This window comes from Panulirus ornatus, chromosome 62 (genome assembly GCF_036320965.1).
Source record: "Panulirus ornatus isolate Po-2019 chromosome 62, ASM3632096v1, whole genome shotgun sequence".
Lineage (NCBI taxonomy): Eukaryota > Metazoa > Arthropoda > Malacostraca > Decapoda > Palinuridae > Panulirus > Panulirus ornatus.
In genome coordinates, this window is record NC_092285.1 from 6,844,253 (window position 1) to 6,870,270 (window position 26,018).

The 26,018-nt window shown below is 41.3% G+C and overlaps 1 protein-coding gene across 1 annotated transcript in view; it reads right to left on the reverse strand.

Annotated features, from left to right (window-relative positions):
• The window catches only part of LOC139745720 (CUE domain-containing protein 1), a 224,691-nt gene that overhangs the window by 180,444 nt on the left and 18,229 nt on the right, over positions 1-26,018 (reverse strand). The window contains 3 exon segments of the mRNA XM_071656179.1: positions 3,011-3,131; positions 6,658-6,701; positions 6,703-6,882. Of these exon segments, the coding sequence (XP_071512280.1) occupies positions 3,011-3,131; positions 6,658-6,701; positions 6,703-6,882 (345 nt within the window).

Here is a 26,018-nt window from a genome sequence, read left to right on the forward strand (position 1 = left end):
ATACCCTCCCATATAATTTACCAGGAATACTCAACAAACTTATACCTCTGTAATTTGAGCACTCACTCTTATCCCCTTTGCCTTTGTACAAATGGCACTATGCACGCATTCCGCCCAATCCTCAGGCACCTCACCATGAGACATACATACATTAAATAACCTTACCAACCAGTCAACAATACAGTCACCCTTTTTTAATAAATTCCACTGCAATACCATCCAAACCTGCTGCCTTGCCGGCTTTCATCTTCCGCAAAGCTTTTACTACCTCTTCTCTGTTTACCAAATCATTTTCCCTAACCCTCTCACTTGCACACCACCTCGACCCAAACACCCTATATATATATATATATATATATATATATATATATATATATATTTTTTTTTTTTTTTCCCAAAAGAAGGAACAGAGAAGGGGGCCAGGTGAGGGTATTCCCTCAAAGGCCCAGTCCTCTGTTCTTAACGCTACCTCGCTATCGCGGGAAATGGTGAATAGTATGAAAAAAAAAAAAAAAAATTATATATTATTATATATTTTACTTTGTCGCTGTCTCCCGCGTTAGCGAGGTAGCGCAAGGAAACAGACGAAAGAATGGCCCAACCCGCCCACATACACATGTATATACATACACGTCCACACACGCAAATATACATACCTATACATCTCAATGTACACATATATATACACACACAGACATATGCCTATATACACATGTACATAATTCATACTGTCTACCTTTATTTGTTCCCATCGCCACACATGGAATAACAACCCCCTCCCCCCTCATGTGTGCAAGGTAGTGCTAGGAAAAGACACCAAAGGCCCCATTCGTTTACACTCAGTCTCTAGCTGTCATGTAATAATGCACCGAAACCACAGCTCATTGCTTTTATAGCAATGAAATAAACTGTGGACAGCATTCAAAAGTTTACAGAGTTGTATGAGAGTAGAGAAAGTTTGAGAGATAGAGGCCCCATAAACTCCCTCTCTGCACAGTACATATCGATAATAATTACATAAACATGCATGCACATCCATACACAATGGCACCATGGGTCTCTTGAGGAGGTCCCAGTATGAGAGTTATAAAAGAATTAAATTTTATACACTAATTACTGTCAAAACTGCTGTTGTCAATTGAGTAACATCGATAAGATGGTACAAAATATTTTTGTCATGTGGTAGATTAGAGTAAGCATTGCGGATTTAGTCACACTACGTATGGGGTTCCATAGATTTACTGACAAAAGTCCAAAAGTGGACAATAATGTCCAAAAGTGGACAATAACAACTGTATCTGAAGGGAAGGAGGTAAGTTACAGAGAAAAAATAGCAGCTTTTGACATGTTCACATTAGCAGAGGGAGGGAAAAGGGACAATTCTACAATTTCCAAGTTTGCAAATCAATTTGACAGCGTTAATTTTGAGCAGTTGTGTGAAATTGGAAGGATCTAATTAATTTGGAGGACACAACAAGAAACAGAGAAAGAAGAGTGAGAAAAGATGTAAAGTAAGACTGATACATAAGAAAAGATGTAAAGTAAGACAAATACATGAGAAAAGATGTAAAGTAAGACTAATACATGAGAAAAGATGTAAAGTAAGACTGATACATATGAAAAGATGCAAAGTAAAATTGATACAGTAACTGGGTAGCAAAAGGATCTGCTGCATCAAAGAAAGCGAGGGGTGGTTTTTTCTCCCTTTGTACAAAACTGACTATAATGATTATGTTAATACCTTAAGTATATTGTATGTGTACATCGCTGTTCAAGATATCACAGAAAATTCACTAACAGAAAACCATTCATAGGTTCACACATTTGCTGAGGCATATGAGAAGATTATCACAATTTGTGTTTTGTGATTATGGTGTGCTCACATAAACACTTATTGAACAGACAACATTTACCACTGTTCATACAACATTCAATTGCTGATTTCTTTTTTTATGAGCTTTATGATAAGTTGAGGATACTAAGTAGGTAGTAGTTGGTAGGCAGCCAATGACTAAGGAAATATATTAACAGTGATATTCGCCTAGGTATCAGAGGGTTAGTGACATCTGCTTAGTGTGCGAGCACTTTAATGGTTGTCAAGTTGCACTCCTTTGACCCAGGTAGCTGTCTTTTCTTTCTGCCTGACTAACATGTGGACTACTGGCATTCTGTACACAAACATACAATCTCTACTTGTTATATGTAACACTTGACAACACTTAACTCATGCGGCTCATTCTTCATACCCTAGATCTTTCTGCGGTGAGCACCATGTGATAGCCCTGCCTTTTGGCAAAATGGTAAGAGCAGTAGATACAAGTAGTAGCTAGGAAGATTTAGGAAAGAGCATTAGGTAGTAACATAAATAGGAGGAGAAGGTAGGAGAATTAGATAAAAGGAGTCATTAGGAATATTAGGTAGGAGCATCTGCAAACACTGCGCTAGATTTGCCCTCTGCCAGTGGCATATTAAGGGTGAGGCACTAAAGGCTAAGTGGCACTATAGTTTTTTACTTATGGAGACTCTGTTACTGTGGCCACCCCTTTGAGGAAGTTCCAATTGGAACAGGTGTCAGAGATACTGATAAGTAGATAGACTAACACTTGGCATACAGATATGGATCCAAACTATGAACAAGTGAATAAATGCATGCCTCAATCTCATTTCAGGGAAGCTGAAGGCATGTTCAAGCAACTATGAGCCTCCCTGGTATGACACTGGTATCTATAATTAGACTTATGACACTGTATGTGTGAGAAGACACCCTAAATGTCAGAAAAAGTATACATCCTACAGAATGGAAGATGTATTCAATTAGAATATATGCTGAGTGGAAACAAATTTCACGACAAAGACATAAAAGTGAACAATCATGTACACCAATAAACCACACCAAACATTGCTCTCCGTACGCTGCAAATTTCTTGTACTTCACATGGTCGGAGGGGATGAGACATGAAAATTACACAAACTGCATGACCAGTTCAAAGCAACAGAAATTGTTACTTACCTGGTGGGGAGGAGGTGTAAGTCTAAGAAAGTCTGCTGGTAAGGGAAGGAGCATTGGAGGATTCCAGTTCCTTTGTGCTCGAAGCGACAAGGTCTCTTCTGAGTGAGTTAATACTCCGCGACTACAAGAAAAAAGAGGTGAAAAGAAATTAATGAGGACTCCAATGGAATGTGAAGTTCCTGAACAAGACTGGACTGTACTTCCTTCAACAACAGACAATAATACAGCCTCACTAAAGGTGACTTTTTACTCACAGACAAACACCTAACAGATTCATAATGAGTGCAGTGAAATCAAAACAAAGTATTGATTCCCAACATTCTTCTTTTCACATGCATGATACTTTACATATCTATCTTATTGTGTACATTAATCTTGCCATTTTGGCACCCTGTCCTTTTCTCTAAACATACTTATTTCTTGTTTAGCTTTGGTATACCAAATCTGTCACGTACAAGATCAGAACATATGGGTTATAATTACATCCCATATTCTTATATAAATCTACACAATTCTTTTCACCTAATAGTTTCTCCACTCTTAATATAACACCCTTTATGTACTATCTGCTTTTACATATAAAACAATCAGCATTACACCTGAGGAGCAGCGTAGTTAAACACATTCAACTCCTGCGACCTAACAACAAAGTATAAAACACCAGGTAAAGAAATCTCCATCTTGGTCTGTCTATACACATGAAAAGAACTGCCCTCTTATCAAACTAGAATGTATTAAGTTACTAAAATATTAATGATAAAGCAAAACTTAGCATGTAAAAGATTAAGTGTTGGTAGGAGAAAATTTGAAAAAAAGAAAAATGGGAAAGATGGAAGGGCTGGGATGTTTTATTTTCCTTTTATTTTCTCTCTTCCTAGAACCGTTCCACTTAAAGATTTGAGTCTAAAAATGCCTGAGCAGCTCAAACTGATTTCTACATCTCTTCCTAAACTTTCCCTTTTTCCTTTCATTCAATATAGACATGACTGGGGCCCATACAATGGTACTGACATAATAAAAAATTATCTGGATGATTTCAATCAGTCTGCTTATCAAATATTTAATTGGTTACTGGCTGAATCAAAGGACACTGAAAACATTCCTATCTCATGAAATGATACCATAGGACCTGGTTTACTTTGCAAGTTTTAAGACAAAACAAATCTTTAACTCTTATTTTCTTGATCTGAAGAGGATTCAATTCTTTTAAAGTTATTCATCCATGCTTGTGAAAAGCCTGGTTTCCATTCAGATGTCCCAACAAAAGAAGCATTCCTATCTCATTCCATTTATCTCTTATCTGCATACGTGAAGCAATCACTTTATTCTTGCAGCTACTTAGCTAACGGAGTTATGTACCTGGGATTGAAGCCCATACTCAAGAGAAAAACAATAAACACCTATCCCTTGCTTTATGTTGGTATTATATTCTGCGGTAACCTTGCTCAAAAAGAAATTGAACATAATGAACCAATAACCCAAGGACTGATGCTTACTCCACCTGCAAACCTTCACTGAAATTCTGGCACACTTTCTACCTCACACACACACACACACACACATAGGAGTAAATTTAGACTGCATAAAAAGAGGTACTGGTAGAAGTAGAATCCTCACAGAATAGCAAAATTGCACACAATGATCTCGCATAAAGCAAGGTACTGCTGTATTACCCTCCTGTGTGTGTTGAGGCTTTATCAGAAACTAGCATCAAACTTCTATTTCATCTGAGTTTAGTCAAGTTGCAAGCTGGAATGTGTTGCAGAAGTTAACAACTTCATTCTGAGAAAGTCCTTTACTGCTGAAACTAGGAAAACAGCCATTAGATTCAAGTTCATTTACCTAATGCCTTACTGATGAAACTCATCATGGTTTCTGTAGCGTGACTCAAGACACTGGTACACAGCATTAAGTAATGAACTATCTATTTGTGATTATCTATTTGTACAGTGCAGGTAGGGAGTTCTACATGCGTGGAGCCCCATCTTTTGAATCCTCTGTACTACCAAGCAATTTCTTTTAAACTTTTGAGTACTGTATGATTGGTAAGAATAGTTGGTAGACACATTAGGTAAAAGCAGTCAGCAAGAACAGTATGTAGGAACCTCTGGAAATACAGTGCTGGCAATGCCCTATGGCAGTGTCCTGTTAAGGGTAAGGCACTATAGGTTAAGCAGCGGCACTGGAGTTCACCAACCAGTCATGGGGACTTTTGCCATGGCCACCCACTTGAAGGAGTTCCCAGAGGGAGCAGGCATCAGAGCAATAGATATTGTATGCATTCACAGTTTCATAACTTAGCTTATTCCATTCATCCACAACACTAATACCAAAGAAAAACTGTTTACACCTTCATCTAACTACATTCCTATTTGTTTCTTGTTTTATATCTCAATTCTTCTATGCAAATTTGAAAGAAAGACACGTCAATTTGATAGTGAAATTCAAACTGTAATCACTATTCTTTCATAATGGGCAAATTCATAGCCTCTAATTTCTCCCTATAACTCATCTCTCTTGGTTCAGATACAAGTGTCCTTCTTACAACAAAGAGTTGCATTCCTAGAAAACGTTGGTATCAGCAAATTCTGTAAAATCATTATAGGATTCCATAGTAAAAGGAAGGTTCTGACCACAGCCAATGTTAAATTTCTTTTAATATCACTGACAAACAGAACGAACCAAGTTCTGCAGAGCTGTGAGGCTTCACACGTTAAGCACCACATAACAACTAGAGTCAACAGACGGTGCTTACCAAGATTCATTCCAATTTTCACAAATAAATTTTTTACATAGTATCTTAGCATCTCATTGTTTACAATGTTCTACTTACCATTCCTTTCTCTTCAATTTCATGTACAGGTTTTTACTGTTTCTCTTTATAACCAACTACTTCTCCCACCTTAGTGAAGTATGAGCAGGAGTAAATGAACAATGACCTCACCTACACAAATCTACCCTCTAAATGTCATGCAAAATGTGCTGGCCTGGAGCCTACCATCAACAAGCAAGCCATTCAGCCTATTGATTGTTTATCCCGACTGTTTCAGCTACCCTGGTACAGTCCACAGACAGTACATCACTCTCCACTACTTAGCCATATTGCAACCTTCATTCATGACACTGGGACAAAGATATTGCTCTACATGCCCTATGCTGTGCATGTATCAAATGTGTGACCTGACCACTGGCTATTGTTTATGGATCAAAGCTTCTCAAAACGATAATTTTTTCTCATTTTTGCCAATACTTGATCATATTTCAACTAATGCTCCTGAAATTTGTTACAAAGGTTATGTTGATTAATGGGAAACATGATGGTGAGTAGTGGTGAACTAGATAGTGAGTAACAAATATGATTGTGAGTGATGGAGAACATGAAGATGAACAATGGTAAGCAAAAATGCACATGATGGTGAATGTTGGTTGTACTGGTGAGTGATAATAAAGATGACAGTAAGTGATAGTGAACTAGATGGAGTGAAAGTGAACATGTTAGTACGTGATACTGAACATAAAATGATGCTGAAAATAATTATATGACAATAAACATGAATATAATTTCTTGAAACAGAAAACATTTAACTACAAATATGGTAATGTAACGATAAACATAAGCACTGTATAATACAAATCATGAGACTAACAGCGGAGAACGGTGTGGTGAGGGGACAGCTTGGTGGTAACTTGGCTGGCGGCGTTGCAGAAAGAGCATATGATGGCGGCAGCTCATTGCTGGCACCTCCTCCAGTTCCTCCGTGAGGCACAAGCTGATCGATGACACTCTCACTCTGATTTTCAGTGTCTGTGGTCATGGTTAACAGCTGGTCAATGGTCTCATGCACAGCCCCTTGGTTAGCTCGCAACACTGCCTGATAAGGAGGAAGATGGGTTTTGAATCATTAAGAAGGAAAATCTTAGTAACAATATCATCAAATCTTAGATCTGATGCATATGGTGAATATATCTATCTATCTCTGCGTAAATATCATCATTACCACACAACCCTACGATCCCTATTATAATAGGAGCTCCTGCAGCTGTGAGGCTGCATTCCATAAAGGAAGAGGGAATGATGGACTTCTTTGGAGTAAGTTCCTCAACAAGACTGAACTCCTTTCCAGTTATTGCCAATAAGACAGCACTGCTGAATATGACTTCTCACTTATGGTGGACTAACTTCCAAGCAGAGTCTGATGACACCCATATCTAATAATCACACAGCCACAGGAACTCTTTTAGAGGGAGTTCATGGAACCTCAAGGCAGCACTCAAATCAAAAGTGGGGATATAAAAGACTCCATCTGATTGAAAAGTTCATAAACAAGACTGTATTCTATTCCGTCAACTGACAATGATACAATGAAGCTGAATTTTCACTTTCAACACAACTGCATGCAGGCAGAGTCCACTAACAGTGGCCTACATATTTATTTATTCACTTATTTATTTATCTATCTATTTCACTTGATCATCGTTTCCAGGGTGAGTGAGGTAGTGCCAGGAAACAGAAGGAATGGCCCATCCACTCATATACACACATTATTATATAATTTTTTTTATTTTGCTTTGTCGCTGTCTCCCACATTTGCAAGGTAGCGCAAGGAAACAGACGAAAGAAATGGCCCAACCCACCCCCATACACAATGTATATACATACACGTCCACACATGCAAATATACATACCTATACATCTCAATGTACACATATATATACGCACACAGACACATACATATATACCCATGCACACAATTCACACTGTCTGCCTTTATTCATTCCCATCGCCACCTCGTCATACATGGACTACCATCCCCCTCCCCCCTCATGTGTGCGAGGTAGCACTAGGAAAAAAAAACAAAGGCCCCATTCGTTCACACTCAGTCTCTAGCTGTCATGCAATAATGCCCGAAACCACAGCTCCCTTTCCACATCCAGGCCCCACACAACTTTACATGGTTTACCCTAGATGCTTCATATGCCCTGATTCAATCCACTGACAGCACGTCAACCCCGGTATACCACATCGATCCAATTCACTCTATTCCTTGCCCTCCTTTCACCCTCCTGCATGTTCAGGCCCCGATCACACAAAATCTTTTTCACTCCATCTTTCCACCTCCAATTTGGTCTCCCACTTCTCCTTGTTCCCTCCACCTCCAACACATATATCCTCTTGGTCAATCTTTCCTCACTCATTCTCTCCATGTGCCCAAACCATTTCAAAACACCCTCTTCTGCTCTCTCAACCACGCTCTTTTTATTTCCACACATCTCTCTTACCCTTACATTACTTACTCGATCAAACCACCTCACACAACACATTGTCCTCAAACATCTCATTTCCAGCACATCCACCCTCCTGCGCACAACTCTATCCATAGCCCACGCCTCGCAACCATACAACAATTTTGGAACCACTATTCCTTCAAACATACCCATTTTTGCTTTCCGAGATAATGCTCTCGACTTCCACACATTCTTCAAGGCTCCCAAGATTTTCGCCCCCTCCCACACCCTATGATTCACTTCCGCTTCCATGGTTCCATCCGCTGCCAGATCCACTCCCAGATATCTAAAACACTTTACTTCCTCCAGTTTTTCTCCATTCAAACTTACCTCCCAATTGACTTGACCCTCAACCCTACTGTACCTAATAACCTTGCTCTTATTCACATTTACTCTTAACTTTCTTCTTCCACACACTTTACCAAACTCAGTCACCAGCTTCTGCAGTTTCTCACATGAATCAGCCACCAGCGCTGTATCATCAGCGAACAACAACTGACTCACTTCCCAAGCTCTCTCATCCACATCAGACTTCATACTTGCCCCTCTTTCCAAAACTCTTGCATTTACCTCCCTAACAACCCCATCCATAAACAAATTAAACAACCATGGAGACATCACACACCCCTGCCGCAAACCTACATTCACTGAGAACCAATCACTTTCCTCTCTTCCTACACGTACACATGCCTTACATCCTCGATAAAAACTTTTCACTGCTTCTAACAACTTGCCTCCCACACCATATATTCTTAATACCTTCCACAGAGCATCTCTATCAACTCTATCATATGCCTTCTCCAGATCCATAAAAGCTACATACAAATCCATTTGCTTTTCTAAGTGTTTCTCACATACATTCTTCAAAGCAAACACCTGATCCACACATCCTCTACCACTTCTGAAACCACACTGCTCTTCCCCAATCTGATGCTCTGTACATGCCTTCACCCTCTCAATCAATATCCTCCCATATAATTTACCAGGAATACTCAACAAACTTATACCTCTGTAATCTGAGCACTAACTTTCATCCCCTTTGCCTTTGTACAATGGCACTATGCACGCATTCTGCCAATCCTCAGGCACCTCACCATGAGTCATACATACATAAAATAACCTTACCAACCAGTCAACAATACAGTCACCCCCTTTTTTAATAGATTCCACTACAATACCATCCAAAACTGTTGCCTTGCCGGCTTTCATCTTCCGCAAAGCTTTTACTACCTCTTCTCTGTTTACCAAATCATTTTCCCTAACCCTCTCACTCTGCACACCACCTCGACCAAAACACCCTATATCTGCCACTCTATCATCAAACACATTCAACAAACCTTCAAAATACTCACTCCATCTCCTTCTCACATCACCACTACTTGTTATCACCTCCCCATTTGCGCCCTTCACTGAAGTTCCCATTTGCTCCCTTGTCTTACGCACTTTATTTACCTCCTTCCAGAACATCTTTTTATTCTCCCTAAAATTTAATGATACTCTCTCACCCCAACTCTCATTTGCCCTCTTTTTCACCTCTTGCACCTTTCTCTTGACCTCCTGTCTCTTTCTTTTATACATCTCCCACTCAATTGCATTTTTTCCCTGCAAAAATCGTCCAAATGCCTCTCTCTTCTCCTTCACTAATAATCTTACTTCTTCATCCCACAACTCACTACCCTTTCTAATCAACCCACCTCCCACTCTTCTCATGCCACAAGCATCTTTTGTGCAATCCATCACTGATTCCCTAAATACATCCCATTCCTCCCCCACTCCCCTTACTTCCATTGTTCTCACCTTTTTCCATTCTGTACTCAGTCTCTCCTGGTACTTCCTCACACAAGTCTCCTTCCCAAGCTCACTTACTCTCACCACCCTCTTCACCCCAACATTCACTCTTCTATATATATATATATATATATATATATATACATATATATATATATTTTTTTTTTCAAACTATTCGCCATTTCCCACATCAGCAAGGTAGCGTTAAGAACAGAGGACTGGGCCTCCGAGGGAACATCCTAACCTGGCCCCCTTCTCTGTTCCTTTTTTTGGAAAATTAAAAAAAAAACAAGAGGGGAGGATTTCCAGCCCCCCGCTCCCTCCTCTTTTAGTCGCCTTCTACGACACGCAGGGAATACGTGGGAAGTATTTTTTCTCCCCTATTCCCAGGGATATATATATATATATATATATATATATATATATATATATATATATATATATATATATTCATTCTTTATTACACTTTGTCGCTGTCTCCCACATTAGCGAGGTAGCGCAAGGAAACAGACAAAAGAATGGCCCAACCCACCCACATACACATGTATATACATACACATCCACACACGCACATAAACATACCTATACATCTACACATATATATACACACACAGACATATACATATATACACATGTACATAATTCATACTGTCTGCCCTCATTCATTCCTGTCACCACCCCACCACACATGAAATGACAACCCCCTCCCCCGCATGTGCACGAGGTAGCGCTAGGAAAAGACAACAAAGGCCACATTCGTTCGCACTTAAGCTCTAGTTGTCATGTATAATGCACCGAAACCACAGCTCCCTTTCCACATCCAGGCCCCACACAACTTTCCATGGTTTACCCCAGACGCTTCACATGCCCTGGTTCAATCCATTGACTGCAAGTCGACCCCGGTATACCACATCGTTCCTATTCACTCTATTCCTTGCACACCTTTCACCCTCTTGCATGTTCAGGCCCCGATCACTCAAACTCCTTTTCGCTCCATCTTTCCACCTCCAATTTGGTCTCCCACTTCTCCTCGTTCCCTCCACCTCTGACACATATATCCTCTTGGTCAATCTTTCCTCACTCATTCTCTCCATGTGACAGAACCATTTCAATACACCCTCTTCTGCTCTCTCAACCACACTCTTTTTATTACCACACATCTCTCTTACCCTTTCATTACTTACTCGATCAAACCACCTCACACCACATATTGTCCTCAAACATCTCATTTCCAGCACATCCACCCTCCTCCGCACAACTCTATCTGTAGCCCACGCCTCACAACCATACAACCTCACAACACATTGTTGGAACCACTATTCCTTCAAACATACCCATTTTTGCTTTCCGAGATAACATTCTCACCTTCCACACATTTTTCAGCACTCCCAGAACTTTCACCCCCTCCCCCACCCTATGACTCACTTCCGCTTTCATGGTTCCATCCGCTGCCAAATCCACTCCCAGATATCTCAAACACTTCACTTCCTCCAGTTTTTCTCCATTCAAACTTACTTCCCAATTGACTTGTCCCTCAACCCTACTGTACCTATTAACCTTGCTCTTATTCACATTTACTCTCAGCTTTCTTCTTTCACACACTTTACCAAACTCAGTCACCAGCTTCTGCAGTTTCTCACACGAATCAGCCACCAGTGCTGTATCATCAGCGAACAACTGACTTCACTTCCCAAGAGTCACAGGGTGGGAGAGGGAGTGAAAGTTCTGGGAACACTGAAAAATGTGTGGAAGGCTAGAGCATTAGCTCAGAGAGCAAAAATGGGTGTGTTTGAAGAAAGAGTGGTTCCAACAATGTTATATGGTTGCAAGGCATGGGCTATAGATAGGGTTGTGCACAGGAGGGTGAATGTATTGGAAATGAAATGTTTGAGGACAATATTTGGTGTGAGGTGGTTTGATTAAGTAATGAAAGGGTAAGAGAGATGTTTGGTGCTAAAAGGAGAGTGGTTGAGAGAGCAGAAGAGGATGTGTTGAAATGGTTTGGTCACATGGAGAGAATGAGTGAGGAAAGATTGACAAAGAGGATATATGTGTCAGAGGTGGAAGGAAGACCAAATTGGAGGTTGAAGGATGGAGTGAAAAAGATTTTGAGCAATTGGGGTCTGAACATACAGGAGGGTGAATTGGAACAATGTGGTATACCAGGATCGATGTGCCGTCAATGCATTGAACCAGGGCATGTGAAGCGTCTGGGGTAAACCATGGAAAGGTCTGTGGGGCTTGGATGTGAAAGGGAGCTGTGGTTTCAGTGCATTACAAACAACAGCTAGACACTGAGTGTGAACAAATGTGGCCTTTTTCCTCTATTCCTGGCACCGCCTCACTGGAGGGGAGAGAGGATGCTATTTCATGTGTGGTGGGGTGGCAATGGAAATGGATGAAGGCAGTAAGTATGGATACATACATGTGTATATATGGATGTGTCTGTGTATGTATACACTGAAATGTATATTCATGCATATGTGCGTGTGAGGGCGTTTATGGGTATACATGTGTATGTGAGTGGGTTGGGCCATCCCTCGTCTGTCTCCCTTTGCTACCTCACTAAAGCAGGAGATGGTGGTTAAGTATAATAAAAAAAATTAATATATATATCATTCATTTATCTATTCATTATACTTAATTGCCATCTCCCACATCAGCGAGGTAGCACAAGGAAACAGATGAGGAATGACCCAACCCACCCACATACACATGTATATATATAAACGCTCACACACACACACATACATACATATGCATTTCCATGTATACATAAATACATATACACAGACACATACATATATACAAAAGCACATATCTATACTAGCTGCCTTCATCCATTCCCGGCACCACCCCGCTACACTTGAAGTGGCATCCTCCCTACCTTTCCAGCGAGGTAGCACCAGGAAAAAAACAAAAAAAGGCCACATTCATTCACTCTCAGTCTCTAACTGTCATGTGTAATGCACCAAAACCACAGCTCCCATTCCACATCCAGGCACCACAGACCTTTCCATGGTTTACCGCAGACACTTCACATGCCCTGGTTCTATCCGACAACATGTTGACCTCAGTATACCAAATTGTTAAAATTCACTCTATTCCTTGCATGCCATTCACCCTACGGTATGTTCAGGTCCCAATTGCTCAAAATCTTTTTCACTCCATCCTTCAACCTCCAATTTGCTCTCCTACTTCACCTTCTTCCATCCACCTCTGACACATATATCCTCTTTGTCAATCTTTCCTCAATCATTCTCTCCATGTGTCCAAACCATTTCAACACACTGTCTTCTGCTCTCTCAACCACACTCTTTTTATTACCACACATCTCTCTTACCCTTTCATTACCTACTCGATCAAGCCACCTCACACTATATATTGTCCTCAAACATTTAATTTCCAACACATCCTCCCTCCTTCGCACAACCCTAACTATAGCCCAAGTGTCGCAAACATATAACACTGTTGTAACCACTATTCCTTCAAACATACCCATTTTTCTCTCAAAAATAATATTCTTACCTTCCACATATTCTTCAACGCTCCCCCATCCTGTGACTCACTTCCACTTTTATATTATACATAACTGCTGTTTCCTGCATCAGCAAAGAAGCTCCAGAAAACTGATGAAAAACGGCCCACCCACTCATGTACACACACACACACACACACACACACACACACACATATATACTATTTTTGTTTTTATTATACTTTGTCACTGTCTCCAGCGTTAGCGAGGTAGCACAAGGAAACAGACGAAAGAATGGCCCAACCCACCCACATACACGTTTATACATACACATCCACACACGCACATATACATAACTATACATCTCAACGTATACATATATATACACACACTGACATATACATATACATACACATGTACATAATTCACACTGTCTGCCCTCATTCATTCCCATTGCCACCCTACCACACATAAAATGACAGCCCCCTACCCCCAAATGTGCACGAGGTAGCACTAGAAAAAGAAACAAAGGCCCCATTCGTTCACACTCAGTCTCTAGCTGTCATGTATAATGCACCGAAACCACACTCCCTTTCCACATCCAGGCCCCAAGCAACTTTCCATGGTTTACCACAGACACTTCACATGCCCTGGTTCAATCCATTGACTGCAAGTCGACCCCGGTATACCACATTGTTCCTATTCACTCTATTCCTTGCACACCTTTCACCCTCCTGCATGTTCAGGCCCCGATCACTCAAACTCCTTTTCGCTCCATCTTTCCACCTCCAAGTTGGTCTCCCACTTCTCCTCGTTCCCTCCACCTCTGACACATATATCCTCTTGGTCAATCTTTCCTCACTCATTCTCTCCATGTGACAGAACCATTTCAATACACCCTCTTCTGCTCTCTCAACCACACTCTTTTTATTACCACACATCTCTCTTACCCTTTCATTACTTACTCGATCAAACCACCTCACACCACATATTGTCCTCAAACATCTCATTTCCAGCACATCCACCCTCCTCTGCACAACTCTATCTGTAGCCCACGCCTCACAACCATACAACCTCACAACACATTGTTGGAACCACTATTCCTTCAAACATACCCATTTTTGCTTTCCGAGATAACATTCTCACCTTCCACACATTTTTCAGCACTCCCAGAACTTTCGCCCCCTCCCCCACCCTATGACTCACTTCCGCTTTCATGGTTCCATCCGCTGCCAAATCCACTCCCAGATATCTAAAACACTTCACTTCCTCCAGTTTTTCTCCATTCAAACTTACTTCCCAATTGACTTGTCCCTCAACCCTACTGTACCTATTAACCTTGCTCTTATTCACATTTACTCTCAGCTTTCTTCTTTCACACACTTTACCAAACTCACTCACCAGCTTCTGCAGTTTCTCACATGAATCAGCCACCAGTGCTGTATCATCAGCGAACAACTGACTTCACTTCCCAAGAGTCACAGGGTGGGGGAGGGAGTGAAAGTTCTGGGAACACTGAAAAATGTGTGGAAGGCTAGAGCATTAGCTCAGAGAGCAAAAATGGGTGTGTTTGAAGAAAGAGTGGTTCCAACAATGTTATATGGTTGCAAGGCATGGGCTATAGATAGGGTTGTGCACAGGAGGGTGAATGTATTGGAAATGAAATGTTTGAGGACAATATTTGGTGTGAGGTGTTTGATTAAGTAATGAAAGGGTAAGAGAGATGTTTGGTGCTAAAAGGAGAGTGGTTGAGAGAGCAGAAGAGGATGTGTTGAAATGGTTTGGTCACATGGAGAGAATGAGTGAGGAAAGATTGACAAAGAGGATATATGTGTCAGAGGTGGAAGGAAGACCAAATTGGAGGTTGAAGGATGGAGTGAAAAAGATTTTGAGCAATTGGGGTCTGAACATACAGGAGGGTGAATTGGAACAATGTGGTATACCAGGATCGATGTGCCGTCAATGCATTGAACCAGGGCATGTGAAGCGTCTGGGGTAAACCATGGAAAGGTCTGTGGGGCTTGGATGTGAAAGGGAGCTGTGGTTTCAGTGCATTACAAACAACAGCTAGACACTGAGTGTGAACAAATGTGGCCTTTTTCCTCTATTCCTGGCACCGCCTCACTGGAGGGGAGAGAGGATGCTATTTCATGTGTGGTGGGGTGGAAATGGAAATGGATGAAGGCAGTAAGTATGGATACATACATGTGTATATATGGATGTGTCTGTGTATGTATACACTGAAATGTATATTCATGCATATGTGCGTGTGAGGGCGTTTATGGGTATACATGTGTATGTGAGTGGGTTGGGCCATCCCTCGTCTGTCTCCCTTTGCTACCTCACTAAAGCAGGAGATGGTGGTTAAGTATAATAAAAAAAATTAATATATATATCATTCATTTATCTATTCATTATACTTAATTGCCATCTCCCACATCAGCGAGGTAGCACAAGGAAACAGATGAGGAATGACCCAACCCACCCACATACACATGTATATATATAAACGCTCACACACGCACACATACATACATATGCATTTCCATGTATACATAAATACATATACACAGACACATACATATATACAAAAGCACATATCTATACTAGCTGCCTTCATCCATTCCCGGCACCACCCCGCAACACTTGAAGTGGCATCCTCCCTACCTTTCCAGCGAGGTAGCGCCAGGAAAAAAACAAAAAAAGGCCACATTCATTCACTCTCAGTCTCTAGCTGTCATGTGTAATGCACCAAAACCACAGCTCCCATTCCACATCCAGGCCCCACAGACCTTTCCATGGTTTACTGCAGACACTTCACATGCCCTGGTTCTATCCGACAACATGTTGACCTCAGTATACCAAATTGTTAAAATTCACTCTATTCCTTGCATGCCATTCACCCTACTGTATGTTCAGGTCCCAATTGCTCAAAATCTTTTTCACTCCATCCTTCAACCTCCAATTTGCTCTCCTACTTCACCTTCTTCCATCCACCTCTGACACATATATCCTCTTTGTCAATCTTTCCTCAATCATTCTCTCCATGTGTCCAAACCATTTCAACACACTGTCTTCTGCTCTCTCAACCACACTCTTTTTATTACCACACATCTCTCTTACCCTTTCATTACCTACTCGATCAAGCCACCTCACACTATATATTGTCCTCAAACATTTAATTTCCAACACATCCTCCCTCCTTCGCACAACCCTAACTATAGCCCAAGTGTCGCAAACATATAACACTGTTGTAACCACTATTCCTTCAAACATACCCATTTTTCTCTCAAAAATAATATTCTTACCTTCCACATATTCTTCAACGCTCCCCCATCCTGTGACTCACTTCCACTTTTATATTATACATAACTGCTGTTTCCTGCATCAGCAAAGAAGCTCCAGAAAACTGATGAAAAACGGCCCACCCACTCATGTACACACACACACACACACACACACACATATATACTATTTTTGTTTTTATTATACTTTGTCGCTGTCTCCAGCGTTAGCGAGGTAGCACAAGGAAACAGACGAAAGAATGGCCCAACCCACCCACATACACGTTTATACATACACATCCACACACGCATATATACATAACTATACATCTCAACGTATACATATATATACACACACTGACATATACATATACATACACATGTACATAATTCACACTGTCTGCCCTCATTCATTCCCATTGCCACCCTATCACACATAAAATGACAGCCCCCTACCCCCAAATGTGCACGAGGTAGCACTAGAAAAAGACAACAAAGGCCCCATTCGTTCACACTCAGTCTCTAACTGTCATGTATAATGCACCGAAACCACACTCCCTTTCCACATCCAAGCCCCAAGCAACTTTCTATGGTTTACCACAGACACTTCACATGCCCTGGTTCAATCCATTGACAGCAAGTTGACCCCGGTATACCACATCTTTCCAATTCACTCTATTCCTTGCATGCCTTTCACCCTCCTGCATGTTCAGGCCCCGATCACTCAAAATCTTTTTCACTCAATCTTTGCACCTCCAATTTGGTCTCCCACTTCTCCTTGTTCCCTCCACCTCTGACAAATACATCCTCTTTGTCAATCTTTCCTCACTCATTCTCTCCATGTGACCAAACCATTTCAATATACCCTCTTCTGCCCTCTCAACCACACTCTTTTTATTACCACACATCTCTCTCACCCTTTCATCACTTACTTGATCAAACCACCTCACACCACATATTGTCCTCAAACATTTCATTTCCAACACATCGACCCTCCTCTCCAAAACCCTGTCTATAACCCATGACTTGCAACCATATAACATTGTTGGAAACACTATTCCTTCAAACATACCCATTTTTGCTCTCCTAGATAATGTTCTTGCCTTCCACACATTCTTTAACACTCTCAGAACTTAGGCCCCCTCCCCCACCCTGTGACTCACTTCCGCTTCCATGGTTCCATCCGTTGCTAAATCCACTCCCAGATATCTAACACACATCACTTCCTCCAGTATTTCTCCATTCAAACTTACCTCCCAATTGACTTGGCCCTCAACCCTACTGAACCTAATAACCTTGCCCTTATTCACATTCAATCTCAGCATTTTTCTTTCACACACTTTACCAAACTCAGTCCCCAGTGCTATATCATCAGCAAACAACAATTGACTCACTTCCCAAGCTCTCTCATCCACAACAGACTGCATACTTGCCCCTCTTTCCAAAACTCTGGCATTCACCTCCCTAACAACCCCATCCATAAACAAATTAAACAACAATGGAGACATCATGCATCCCTGCTGCAAGCCAAAATTCACTGTGAACCAATCACTTTCCTCTCTTCCTACTCGTACACATGCCTTACATCCTCGATAAAAACTTTTCACTGCTTCTAGCAACTTACCTCCCACAGCATATACTCTTAATACCTTCCACAGAGCATCTCTATCAACTCTATCATATGCTTTCTCCAGATCCATAAAAGGTACATACAAGTCCGTCTGTTTTTCTAAGTATTTCTCACATACATTCTTCAAAGCAAACACCTAATCCACACATCCTCTGCCACTTCTGAAATCACACAGCTCTTCCCCAATCTAATGCTCTGTGCATGCTTTCACCCTCTCTATCAATACCCTCCCATATAATTTCCAAGGAATACTCAACAAACTTATGCCTCTGTAATTTGATCAACTTTATCCCCTTTGCCTTTATATAATGGCACTATGCATTCATTCCACCAATCCCCAGGCACTTCACCACGAACCATACATACAATGAATATCCTTACCAACCAGTCAACAACACAGTCACCCCCTTTTTGAATTCCACTGCAATACCATCCAAACCCGCTGCCTTGCTGGCTTTCATCTTCTGCAAACCTTTCACTACCTCTTCTTTACCAAACCATTCTCCTGACCCTCTCACTTCGCACACCGCCTCAACCAACACATGCTATATCTGCCACTCTATCATCAAACACATTCAACAAACCTTCAAAATACTCACTCCATCTCTTTCTCACTTCACACTACTTGTTATTACATCCCCATTAGCCCCTTTACCAATGTTCCCATTTGTTCTCTTGTCTTAAGCACTTTATTTACCTCCTTCCAAAACATCTTTTTATTCTCCCTAAAATCAAATGATACTCTCTCACCCCAACTCTCATTTGCCCTCTTTTTCACCTCTTGCACCTTTCTCTTGACCTCCTGTCTCTTTCTTTCATACATCTCCCAGTCATTCACATTACTTCCCAGCAAAAATCATCCAAATGCCTCTCTCTTCTCTGTCATTAACAATCCTACTTCTTCATCCCACCACTCACTACCCTTTCTAATCTGCCCACTTCCCACCTTTCTCATGCCACAAGCATCTTTTGCACAAGCCATCACTGATTCCCTAAATACATCCCATTCCTCCCTCACTCCCCTTACATCATTTGCTCTCACCTTTTTACATTCTGCACTCAATCTCTCCTGGTACTTCCTCACAAAAGTCTCCTTTCCAAGCTCACTTACTCTCACCACTCTCTTCACCCCAACATTCTTCTTTTCTGAAAACCTCTTCAAATCTTCACCTTCGCCTCCACAAGATAATGATCAGTCATCCCTCCAGTTGCACCTCTCAGCACATTAACATCCAAAAGTCTCTCTTTCACGCGCCTATCAATTAACACGTAACCTAATAACGCTCTCTGGCCATCTCTCCTACTTACATATGTATACTTATATATATATCTCTCTTTTTAAACCAGGTATCCCCAATCATCAGTCCTTTTTCAGCACACAAATCTACAAGCTCTTCACCATTTCCATTTACAACCCTGAACACCCCATGTACACCAATTATACCCTAAACTACCACATTATTCACCTTTGCATTTAAATGAACCATCACTATAACCCAGTCTCGTGCATCAAAGCTGCTAACACACTCACTCAACTAATCCCAAAATACTTGCCTCTTATGATCTTTCTTCTCATGACCACGTCCATAGGCACCAATAATCACCCATCTCTCTCCATCCACTTTCAGTTTTACCCATCAATCTAGAGTTTACTTTCTTACACTCTATCACATACTCCCACAACTCCTGCTTCAGGAGTAGTGCTACTCCGTCCTTTGCCCATGTCCTCTCACCAACCCCTGACTTTCCTCCCAAGACATTCCCAAACCACTCTTTCCCTTTATTCTTGAGCTTTGTTTCACTCAGAGCCAAAACATTCAGGTTCCTTTCCTCAAACATACTACCTATCTCTCCTTTTTTCTCATCTTGGTTATATCCAGACACATTTAAATACCCCAATGTGAATCTTCGAGGAGGACGAGCACTCCCCGCGTGACTCCTTCTGTTTCCCCTTTTACAAAGTTAAAATACAAGGAGGGGAGGGTTTATATATATATATATATAAACACCCATATATGCATATAGACATACATATATGTATCAAAATATACATATATATTATTATCATTTTTTTTTTATTATTATACTTTGTCGCTGTCTCCCACGTTAGTGAGGCAGCACAAGGAAACAGACAAAAGAATGGCCCAACCCACCCACATACACATGTACATACATACAATCCAGAAAGCACATATACATACCTATACATCTCAACGTATACATATATATACATACACAGACATATACATATATACACATGTTCATAATTCATACTGTCTGCCCTTATTCATTCCCGTCGCCACCCCACCACACATGAAATGACAACCCCCTCCCCCGCATGTGCGCAATGTAGCGCTAGGAAAAAACAATAAAGGCCACATTCATTCACACTTAGTCTCTAGCTGTTATGTATAATGCACTGAAACCACAGCTCCCTTTCCACATCTAGGCCACACAAAACTCTCCATAGTTTACCCCACACGCTTCACATGCCCTGGTTCAATCCACTGACAGCATATCGACCCCGGTATACCACATCATTCCAATTCACTCCATTCCTTGCACGCCTTTCAACCTCCTGCATGTTCAGGCCCTGATCACTCAAAATCTTTTTCACTCCATCTTTTCACCTCCAATTTGGTCTCCCATTTCTCCTCATTCCCTCCACCTCCAACACATACATCCCCTTCGTCAATCTTTCCTCACTCATTCTCTCCATATGTCCAAACCATTTCATTACATCCTCTTCTGCTCTCTGAACCAAATTCTCTTTATTTCCACATATCTCTCTTATCCTTTCATTACTTACTCAATCAAACCACTTCACACCACATATTGTCCTTAAACATTTCATTTCCAACACATCCACCCTCCTCTGCTCATGCCTCGCAACCATAAAACATTGTTGGAACCACTATTCCTTCAAACATACCAATTTATGCTCTCTGAGATAACATTATTGCCTTCCACACATTCTTCAACGCTCCCAAAACCTTTGCCCCTTCTCCCACCCTGTGACTCACTTCTGCTTCCGTGGTTGCACCTGCTGCTAAGTCAACTCCCAGATATCTAAAACACTTTACTTCCTCCAGTTTTTCTTCATTCAATTTTATATCCAATGAACTCAACATACTGAACCTAATAACCTTGTTCTTATTCACATTTACTCTCAACTTTCTCCTTTCACACACACTTTCCCAAAATCAGTCACCAACCTCTGCAGTTTCTCACACAAACCAGCCACTACAGCGGTATCATCACCAAACAACAACTGACTAACTTCCCAAGCCCTCTCATCCACAAAAGACTGCATACTCACCCCTCCCTCCAAAAATCTTGCATTCACCTCCCTAACCACCCCATCCACAAACAAATTAAACAACTATGGGGACATCAGATACCCCTGCTGCAGACCAACATTCACTGGGAACCAATCACTCTCCTTTATTCCTACTCGTACACATGCCTTACATCCTTGGTAAAAACATTTCACTGCTTCTAGCAACTTATCTCCCACACCATATACTCTTCATAACTTCCACAAAGCATCTCTATCAACCTTATCATATGCTTTCTCCAGATCCATAAATGCTACGTACAAATCCATCTGTTTTTCTATCTGTTTTTCTAAGTATTTCTCACACACATTCTTCAAAGCAAACACTTGATCCACAAATCCTCTACCACTTATGAAACCACACTGCTCCTCCCTAATCTGATGCTCTGGAAATGTCTTTACCCTCTCAATCAATACCCTCCCATATAATTTCCCAGGAATACTCAACAAACTTATGCCTCTGTAGTTTGAACACCCACCTTTATCTCCTTTGCCTTTGTAAAATGGCACTATGCATGCATTCCACCAACCTCAGGCACTTCACCACGCTCCATACATACAATGAATATCCTTACCAATCAATCAAAAACATAGTCACTCCGTTTTCTAATAAATTCCACTGCAATATCACGCAACCCCACTACCTTGCAAGATTTCACCTTCTGCAAAGCTTTCACTACCTCTTCTCTCTTCATTAAATCATTCTCCCTGACCCTCGTACTTCGTACACCACCCCAATCAAAACACCCTATATCTGCCACTCTATCATCAAACACATTTGACAAGCTTTCAAAATACTCACTCCATCACTATCTGTTATCAGTTCCCCACATGCGCCCTTCACCGATGTTCCTATTTGTTCTCTTATCTGTATATAATGCTTTGTCATTGTCTCCCGCGTTAGTGAGGTAACGCAAGGAAACAAGCGAAAGAATAGCCTAACCCACCCACATACACATGTACATACATACACATCCACACACACACATATACATAACTATACATTTCAAAGTCGATAAAAACTTTTCACTGCTTCTAACAACTTGCCTCCCACACCATATATTCTTAATACCTTCCACAGAGCATCTCTATCAACTCTATCATATGCCTTCTCCAGATCCATAAATGCTACATACAAATCCATTTGCTTTTCTAAGTATTTCTCACATACATTCTTCAAAGCAAACACCTGGTCCACACATCCTCTACCACTTCTGAAACCACACTACTCTTCCCCAATCTGATGCTCTGTACATGCCTTCACCCTCTCAATCAATACCCTTCCATATAATTTACCAGGAATACTCAACAAACTTATACCTCTGTAATTTGAGCACTCACTCTTATCCCCTTTGCCTTTGTACAATGGCACTATGCAAGCATTTCGCCAATCCTCAGGCACCTCACCATGAATCATTATTTTTCACCATGAATCATTATTTTTTTCATTATTTTCCTTTGTCGCTGTTTCCCGCGTTAGCAAGGTAGCGTAAGGAAACAGACGAAAGAATGACCCAACCCGCCCACATACACATGTATATACATACACGTCCACACACGCAAATATACATACCTATACATCTCAAAGTACACATATATATACACACACAGACATATACATATATACACATGTACATAATTCATACTGTCTGCTTTTATTTGTTCCCATCGCCACCCTACCACACATGGAATAACAACCCCCTCCCCCCTCATGTGTGCGAGGTAGCGCTATGAAAAGACATCAAAGGCAACATTCGTTCACACTCAGTCTCTAGCTGTCATGTAATAATGCACCGAAACCACAGCTCCCTTTCCACATCCAGGCACCACACAACTTTCCATGGTTTACCCCATGAATCATACATACATTAAATAACCTTACCAACCAGTCAACAATACAGTCACCCCCTTTTTTAATAAATTCCACTGCAATACCATCCAAACCTGCTGACTTGCCGGCTTTCATCTTCCACAAAGCTTTTACTACCTCTTCTCTCTTTACCAAATCATTTTCCCTAACCCTCTCACTTTGCACACCACCTCGACCAAAACACCCTATATCTACCACTCTATCATCAAACACATTCAACAAACCTTCAAAATACTCACTCCATCTCCCTCTCACATCACCACTACTTGTTATCACCTCCCCATTAGCTCCTTCACTGAACTTCCCATTTGCTCCCTTGTCTTACGCACTTTATTTACCTCTTTCCAGAACATCTTTTTATTCTCCCTAAAATCTAATGATACTCTCTCACCCCAACTCTCATTTGCCCTCTTTTTCACCTTTTGCACCTTTCTCTTCACCTCCTCCCTCTTTCTTTTATACATCTCCCACTCATTTGCATTTTTCCCTGCAAAAATCGTCCAGATGCCTCTCTCTTCTCTTTCACTAATAATCTTACTTCTTCATCCCACCACTCACTACCCTTTCTATTCTGCCCACCTCCCACGCTTCTCATGCCAAAAGCATCTTTTGCGCAAGCCATCACTCATTCCCTAAATACATCCCATTCCTCCCCCACTCCCCTTACCTCCTTTGTTCTCACCTTTTTCCATTCTGTACTCAGTCTCTCCTGGTACTTCCTCACACAAGTCTCCTTTCCAAGCTCACTCACTCTCACCACCCTCTTCACCTCAACATTCTCTCTTCTTTTCTGAAAACCCATACAAATCTTCACCTTCGCCTCCACAAGATAATAATCAGACATCCCTCCAGTTGCACCTCTCAGCACATTAACATCCAAAAGTCCCTCTTTCATGCGCCTATCAATTAACACGTAATCCAATAACGCTCTCTGGCCATCTCTCCTACTTACATATGTATACTTATGTATATCTCGCTTTTTTAACCAGGTATTCCCAATCACCAGTCCTTTTTCAGCACATAAATCTACAAGCTCTTCACCATTTCCATTTACAACACTGAACACCCCATGTATACCAATTATTCCCTCAACTGCCACATTACTCACCTTTGCATTCAAATGACCCATCACTATAACCCGGTCTTGTGCATCAAAACCACTAACACACTCATTCAGCTGCTCCCAAAACACTTGCCTCTCATGATCTTTCTTCTCATGCCCAGGTGCATATGCACCAATAATCACCCATCTCTCTCCATCAACTTTCAGTTTTACCCATATCAATCTAGAGTTTACTTTCTTACACTCTTTTACATACTCCCACAACTCCTGTTTCAGGAGTAGTGCTACTCCTTCCCTTGCTCTTGTCCTCTCACTAACCCGTGACTTTACTCCCAAGACAGTCCCAAACCATTCTTTCACTTTACCCTTGAGCTTCGTTTCACTCAGAGCCAAAACATTCAGGTTCCTTTCCTCAAACATACTATCCATCTCTCCTTTTTTCACATCTTGGTTACATCCAGACACATTTAGACACCTCAATCTGAGCCTTCGAAGAGGATGAGCACTCCCCGTGTGACTCCTTCTTCTGTTTCCCCTTTTAGAAAGTTAAAATACAAGGAGGGGAGGGTCTCTGGCCCCCGCTCACGTCCCCTTTAGTCGCCTTCTACGACACGTGAGGAATGCGTGGGAAGTATTCTTTCTCCCCTACCCCCTTTTTATCGAGGATGTAAGGCATGTGTACGTGTAGGAAGGGAGGAAAGTGATTGGTTCTCAGTGAATGTAGGTTTGCAGCAGGGGTGTGTGATGTCTCCATGGTTGTTTAATTTGTTTATGGATGGGGTTGTTAGGGAGGTGAATGCAAGAGTTTTGGAAAGAGGGGCAAGTATGCAGTCTGTTGTGGATGAGAGAGCTTGGGAAGTGAGTCAGTTGTTGTTCACTCATGATACAGCGCTGGTGGCTGATTCATGTGAGAAACTGCAGAAGCTGGTGAGTGAGCTTGGTAAAGTGTGTGAAAGAAGAAAGTTAACAGTGAATGTGAATAAGAGCAAGGTTATTAGGTACAGTAGGGTTGAGGGTCAAGTTAACTGGGAGGTAAGTTTGAATGAAGAAAAACTGGAGGAACTAAAGTGTTTTAGATATCTGGGAGTGGATCTGGCAGCGGATGGAACCATGGAAGCGGAAGTGAATCATAGGATGGGGGAGGGGGCGAAAATTCTGGGAGCCTTGAAGAATGTTTGGAAGTCGAGAACATTATCTCAGAAAGCAAAAATGGGTATGTTTGAAGGAATAGTGGTTCCAACAATGTTGTATGGTTGTGAGGCATGGGCTATG